This window comes from Gopherus flavomarginatus, chromosome 16 (assembly GCF_025201925.1).
Source record: "Gopherus flavomarginatus isolate rGopFla2 chromosome 16, rGopFla2.mat.asm, whole genome shotgun sequence".
In the NCBI taxonomy this organism is placed as follows: domain Eukaryota; kingdom Metazoa; phylum Chordata; order Testudines; family Testudinidae; genus Gopherus; species Gopherus flavomarginatus.
This window is the reverse complement of record NC_066632.1, coordinates 23,835,421-23,842,112: the sequence shown is the minus strand read 5'-3', so window position 1 is coordinate 23,842,112 and position 6,692 is coordinate 23,835,421. Positions and strand designations below refer to the sequence as shown.

Here is a 6,692-nt window from a genome sequence, read left to right as displayed (position 1 = left end):
GGCAATTCCTGGAGGTGTGCGATGGTTACTTCACAAACAGACCTCCCTTCTCTAATCTGCTTGAATCAGGGTCAAACAGATCACAGCAGGAGTCCCTGTCCAGTGGCTCGGGGTAGCTTAAACCATATGCTTTTATCCCCTTTGAGACGAGAACACAAGGCACTGGAGGCAAGTTTGAGCATTTATTTATTTTTACACTTAAATATTCTCTTAAATACAGCGTTATCACAATGAAAAGAACCTAAAAGGTCAAAAAAAATGCAGAGGACCTGACAAGCTTTGGATTCACACTGAAAATCCCACCTGTATACAGTGTGTGAGAGGAGACTGGAAAAATCACTATTTAAATCCGAAGAGGAGCAGGGGCTAGAACCAAAATGTCTCTGCTCGGGAACAGGCAACAGCTCAATAGCACCAGAAGTGAGATGGGCTGTTGGGTTTACGACATGGCTAACAGAAGTGGTTGAGGAGGAGACAGTGCAGTACCAGCATTAGTGTCACAAAGGGGGGAGGGAAAAGGCCAAAATGCACGTTCATTAGTTATCTTTGTAAAAATAGAATAAATCCTATTAGTTCTTTGCTTAGTGCCAGAGCCCCCATCCGAACTGCTGCCCTAGGCTGCTTCTGTAGTTTCATTTAAAGCAGTCCAGCCTCTGGTCATCCTCTGTATTTCCACATCACCAGAAGGCCCCAGCCTAGTTTCATTTGCTTCTGTAACAAAGGGTTTGGATACAAACCAAGAAGGGAACTTTAGTATCAAAGATTTTACCTATTCAATGTCACCAGGCAGAACCACTCTCTCTCCCCCTCGCAGAGGAGAGCTTCCCTGCTTCTCCTAGGAGCAGACGACATGTCCAAAGCCCTTACAGATACATGCAGGAGTCAGTCTGGCAAATGGCCAATCCAGTTACTCAACACCTGAGCAACACACACAGCCAGGTCAGTTGTGTGAAGCGGAGGGAGTTCTCCTCCTCCTGGCGCAGGTGACGATTATTCCATGGGGGACTGGGGGGTGAGAAGAGCTTTAGTCTTTACCTGTGGGTTCAACTAACCACCTCCTACTCACTGGCAGCACCATCTTGGAATGCGGGGGGGGGGGATTCTCCCCGCTAAAGGCTTCAAAGGGATCTACCAGGAAAAGGTGTGAATGGTTCATTCCTGTCTCTGCTGGGTACAGGTCAGCCAAGGGGTGAAGCTCAGAGCGCTCAGCAGCTCTCCTACTGCAAGAATGACTTTTAAAGCCTTGCTGTCCCAGAGGAAGGGGATTGGCTGTGGAATTAAGGCAACAAAAATGGGGGGAGGGCGGTGTTTGGGCTGTCTACAGGAGATGCCCAGCTGTGGGGCACCAAGTGCAAGATTCAGCAGCCTGGTTAGGGACCCACTTTTGAAAGGACAGCTGCCCTGGGGGTGGGCCGGCCAGCTCCATCTATTCTACAGCACCCAACTTTATAGCTCAGAGTGTGGAATTTGGAAATAGAGAATTTAGTGATTTCATTTGTGCCCTTCCCCTGGTAACAAACCAGGGAGAGAAGAAACATCAGCACCTGCACCAGTGTGAGCTGTTCTTGTCCATTTCTCACAGTCATGGTGATGGGGTTGTGCTCATAGCCCCAGCAGGCAGGCGAGGGGACTGCGTGGCTGATGTTTAAGGATACATGGACACTGAGGCCAGAGGAGGTTCACAGTCTAAACCAGAGAGGAAAAGCTAGTTTGCTGAACACAACGTTCGCTGCACCAGGAAAAAAAAAAAAGTCAGGCAGCAAGTGGATTTTAAATACCAGTCACCAAAACACAGTAGGTGCCCAAGCCCTGTTCACCTAGAGATCCAGCAAGGTGTTAACATGTAGCCAACCCACCACTGACTACTTCGTATCCTGCCAGCACTCTTAAGAAATCTGTAATGGAACAGAGTGACATGGACAAGATTGTTGTGGCAGCCTGGCAGGCTCCATGCATCTGAAAGAGAAGGGGAAGGTATTTCTGCTCTCCGCAGAAGTTTAGTGCTGCAGTTGTGCTGGGTCCTGGCCCTTTAGAAAGTACAGTGCAGAGAAATACAACTGGGTTCTCCTTGGGCCAAGAGAATGAGGGGACTTAGGAAGGGGTCTGTACCAGCTTTTTATCACAGAAGGAAAGATGTCTGTGAGGTTAGGGAGAAAAGTGCTTTTGCTACCTGCCTGGAAGGCAGGGTTGATGGGCTGTTAGGACAGAAAATTGTGGCAGTTTTGAGAAGATTTAGTCTTTTCCCCTGAGTCTGGGGGAAATGCTGGGGCTTATTAGAATGATGATGATGTGCCTCCCTGCACCAGGCTGGGATGCAAGCCCAGAGCACAAGCACCGTCTCTGCCACCAACATATTGCACCTTTGCAATCTCTGCTGAATTCACAGACAGCCCTAGTAGGGAAAGGGCCAATTTCTTCCAGTGACTGAAAGATTTGCTGCTCACTCAGTCACCCAGGGCTGCAATTCCATTGCATACAAACCTCTCGCCCTCCAGTTCAGACTGAGCCAGGACAGAGGATTGCTATTAAGTGACTGGGTGGCAGGAACCTTTTTTTTAGATGAGCGCATGGATCATGTTCTTGGTCCTCCCCCTCCCACTCCACTTCCTGTGCAATTAAAACAGAAAACATTGACATGATTAGGAAACAGGTAGGTAGCATCCCCCCCTCCCCATCTCCACCAGGTTACCAGTCTTTACCGTCCAACGTTCATACTTCCACAGAGAAGAGCAATTCCGTTGGGAGGAGCCCAGGTCCAAAGAGGGAGCTCCCAGAGGGGTTTGCGACAGCCCAGCACAGGGACTATAGTGTCAGTTACAGGCAATGGGTCACAGAATGGCCCAGTAAACATTCAGCACATTAAAAAAAAAAAAAGTCGGGGGGGCCAGGACAAAGTTACTGCCGAGCAGGAGACTCTAAGCTGGGTGTTGGTTTGTAAAATGGCTGCATGCCGAAAGAGGAAACGTAACCAGTCGTGGAGGATGACTGATCCACAGAAAGCCATCTCTCTGGGGCAGGGTACGGGTGGCAGCTACCAGGGGAGAGCGCGGAGAGCCCAGGCTGTTCTGCTGCTGGGGTGGGGTTCAGACAGGAGGTTCCAAGGGCAAGTGCTGAAGCAGACGGCACAGTAGGAATGTTGTCAGTTTCACCTGGGAGGAGAAGCAGGATGGAGACTCTGCCACACAAACACATTCGATATCAGGGGGGGAGGAAGCAACCACGGAAAGACGTCCCTGCTGCCCCGCAGGCCAAGTCCGGTGCTCGAAGGGGAGGAACAAGAGGCAGCTTCGCACTATTGCTTATAGGAGACAGACACAGATTCACATAGGATGGTCCCGGGGGGGGGGGGGGGGGGGGCGGAGAAGAGACACACCCAGTTCCACAAATGGGAGGGAGCTCAGCTGAGCCTCCTCCCTCATCTGGCACATGGAGCAGCACCTCCAGTGTTAGATGTGGTGCCCCACCCTCTCGGAAGAGGGAGCCTCTCAAGAGACTGCCACAAGCGCTTGGTTTCATTGGTTGCCTTTGAAATCAAACAAAGCAGCCCGGCTCCCACCCCCGATACCAGTTAAATAATCCTCAGCAGCTACTGCCACTCGATAAAATATCTGTCAATAAATAGACATCAGTTAAAGCTCCTGGAGGGGCCAGGGGCCGGGTCACACAGCCAGGGCGGGCCCCAGGGAGCGCTCCTCCGGGGAAGGCAGCTCACACACACTCTCCAGGGCCTGCTCCAGTCCAGACGACGGAGCGTTTGTACGGAACAGAGGAGCTGCGGCTGCCCTGCAGCTCTCGTGGGGTGGGGAGGGCTCCAGAGACAAGGCGGCTACTTTCCCTGTCTCCGTCTTGCTTGGGGCCACGGCTCTGCTGCAAGGCATCAGCGAGGCCATGGGGACGGAGAAGATGCTCAGATCCTTCTCATTCGTGTAAGGAGAGGGCATCTCCGACTCCTCCGTGCCACTCTCCCCCTTCACCCCCAGCACGGACCTTTGGTCCACCTGGTAGTACACCACCGGCCCATTGTTCAGGTAGGACTGGTCGCCCCCAGCCGAGGCTGCCTGCTCGGTGCTGTCTGCGAAGCACAGGACAGACGAGCCCGGAGGGAGCTGGGCTTGAATGAGGATAGGCGTGGGTAGGCCTGGACACAGCCCCTCAGGCACAGCCAGAGGCTCCTCAAGGATGCACACTCCTAAGCTCTCTATGTTGGCGCCACTGGAGTCTTCCTCAGCCTTCAGCCTCTCCAGCTCCTCCGCCGTCTGCAGGTGCATGACAGCTGTCTCGTTCTCTGCCATGAACTCCTGGAAGTCTTGCGTCTCCGAGGGCTGCGTTCCCAGCCAGTCGTTGCCGGAGCTGTGCAGAGACTCCTCCTCCAAGGCCTGGGGCCGGCTCACCTGCCGCTTGTTCTCCAGCTCAAGCTTCATGATGGTGTGGAGATAGTGAGTCCGCACCCGGATGGGATTAAATTCTATTCGCCCGGCCATGTTCCCACAGCCGTCCCTGGAGCAGCCACACGGGAAGGACATGCGATCCACCTGTGAGTAAAGGGAAGGGCAGTCAGACTGTGGCTAACAACAGGGGGGCATGGCCTGGCATGAGCACCTCTCCGGCTCAGACCTCAGCTAAAGGAAACATGCACAGGGTTGTGTCTGCCACCGCACTACAACCATTAACTGGCCCACAAGTGCAGCTCCCACCCCCCGTTACCCCGCCAGAACCCCTGAGGCTAATGCCTGGTCCTTCCTGGAGCTCCACATCCCCAGCCAAACCTGGGGAGTGCAAGGTGACCCTGCGGCATCTGCCTGTCTCTTCCCACCTGAGCACGTGGCTAAGAGGGACTGACAGGTGATGGGGTGGAGGGCACATTGTTGTGGCTCTCAGACAGGGGAGGGATCGCTGGACAATGGCCAGCAGATGCACTGCTCAGTCCCCCTGCACCCAGCCCAGGACAGTGTGGCTAACCAGGAACCCCCTTCCCTGCCCCCCCAGGTGTCTCACCATCATGGGAACAAATGCCCAGTGAGCAGGACGGGACGGGCCACCCTAACAGCAGGTCTGGCCCTTTACTCATGAGAATCCAGGGGTATATTCAGGGGATCCCTGCTTTGATGCAAGGACCACAGGTGTTTGGCAGTGATGGGGGGAGCGGGAGGTCACTCCCCTCTTACTCCCTGTCCCCATTTCTGACCCTTAAATCCCAAAATGCCCACTCCACCCCCACTGCTTTGGTTCCCCCTCTATCCAGGAGATGCCATCGGTGTGCTCCATGAGTCAGCCAGCAGGGGGCGCCAGTGCAGTTCATAGTTCCTGCCACATACCTAGGCAGTGTCTGGTCCCAAGCCCAGATCTCAACCCGGCAGACACCATCAGGATCTGATTACTGGCTCTTCGCAGCCACTGAACAGAGGGTTCATCTCCGTGGGTGGGGGTGGCAGGGATGGGAAAGGAAGGGAAGGGATGACATCCCAGCTAACGGGGAATCTTCTTTCCACCTAACCAGAGGGGAGGGAGAGGCTCAGCACAGGCCAATGCTGCAGACCTAAGAGCTCCCACACAGCCTGGGATGCCTCCAATTTGCAAGAAGGGGCCGTTACCACCTTCAGTTTGGGAGCTGTCCTGCACAGCAGCCCCTGGAACCAGGCAGATGCAGGTCTTCTCTGAAGGGTAGCTCTCATCCTCCCCTATCCTGCCCTGCAAGCTCAGCATTGGGGAGGAGCCAGAGACCTGGCACAGAAATTGAACCCACAGCCTTAGAGCCTAGAGACCAGCCAAGCCAGAGAGGTGCTCTGACACAATCCAGCACGGATCAGGCCAGACCCTGGTGCTATCTAGAGCTGCCCCAACTGACCTGGCACTTAATTCCAGCTTGGCTGCAAGCGCAGGCTTCGGGGTCGCAGTACAGGCGGCAGTCGCAGCCGCACTCCTCTCGCGACAGGCGGATGGCGCGCAGTTCCTGCTTCTCCTCAGCATCGATGCGGTGAACCCCGGAGGCCCGGAGCAGGGCTCGGCGCCGCTTGGTGGGCAGTGGCTGCAGAAAGAAATAGTCATCCACTTCCACGTTCTCCACATCAATGTCGTCGTCTGACACGTCCTCCAGGGTCAGGCCATCTGCCTCCTCTGACTCCACTGTGCCATTCTTGGTCAGCTGGGGAGACACAGGCAGAGTTAGTCCTTGGCTTGGGCCCTGGGCACGAGGCCTGGTGCTCTGCCCCAGCACACACCTGGTGAGACACCTGCTAGCATTAGCTCCTGGAGAAGCGATCTGCCGGGAAAGGGGACACTCAGTTGGGACCACGCACTTAGGGACCTTCAACAGCAGCAGCAGATGCTGAGACAGATCCTTCCTCCCAATTTTCCCCTCCATGGCATCATCTGACTCGGTCACCTACTGCCTTGTCCCTACCCACCCAAACAGAGGCCTCAAGTACCGCTGGGCCTGCACCCGCCCCTTTGCCCCATGGTTATTATTACAGCCAAAATGCCATTTCATTCAGCTCTCCAACACAACTTGAGTAGGAGGCAGGGGACTCAGCCCTCAACATGACATCAGCTTCACAGGGGGATCTGAGCGAGTCAGCCAGCATGAACGAACAAGCCACTGCCTGAGTGGATTCTCCACCAGGCCCCCAGGTTTTCCCCTCCTCAGACCCTTGCTAGGCCAGGCCAGGCAGCTTTCAGCCCTTCAGCTCGCAATA

At 54.8% G+C, this 6,692-nt stretch overlaps 1 protein-coding gene across 3 annotated transcripts in view; it reads right to left on the bottom strand.

Annotated features, from left to right (window-relative positions):
- Positions 1–168: 168 nt before the first annotated feature.
- The window catches only part of CSRNP2 (cysteine and serine rich nuclear protein 2), a 29,816-nt gene continuing 23,292 nt past the window's right edge, over positions 169–6,692 (bottom strand). The window contains exons 4-6 of one of the 3 annotated variants that reach the window (XR_007769790.1): positions 5,846–6,142; positions 1,545–4,532; positions 169–1,005 (exon numbers count right to left, since the gene is read on the bottom strand). Coding sequence is in view for 1 of the 3 variants with exons in the window: in XM_050925298.1 (XP_050781255.1) it covers positions 3,660–4,532; positions 5,846–6,142 (1,170 nt within the window). In the remaining 2 variants the exon portion in view is untranslated. Of the gene's footprint in view, positions 4,533–5,845; positions 6,143–6,692 lie in introns of all 3 variants that reach the window. The other 2 variants (XR_007769789.1, XM_050925298.1) reach the window with 2 other exon arrangements.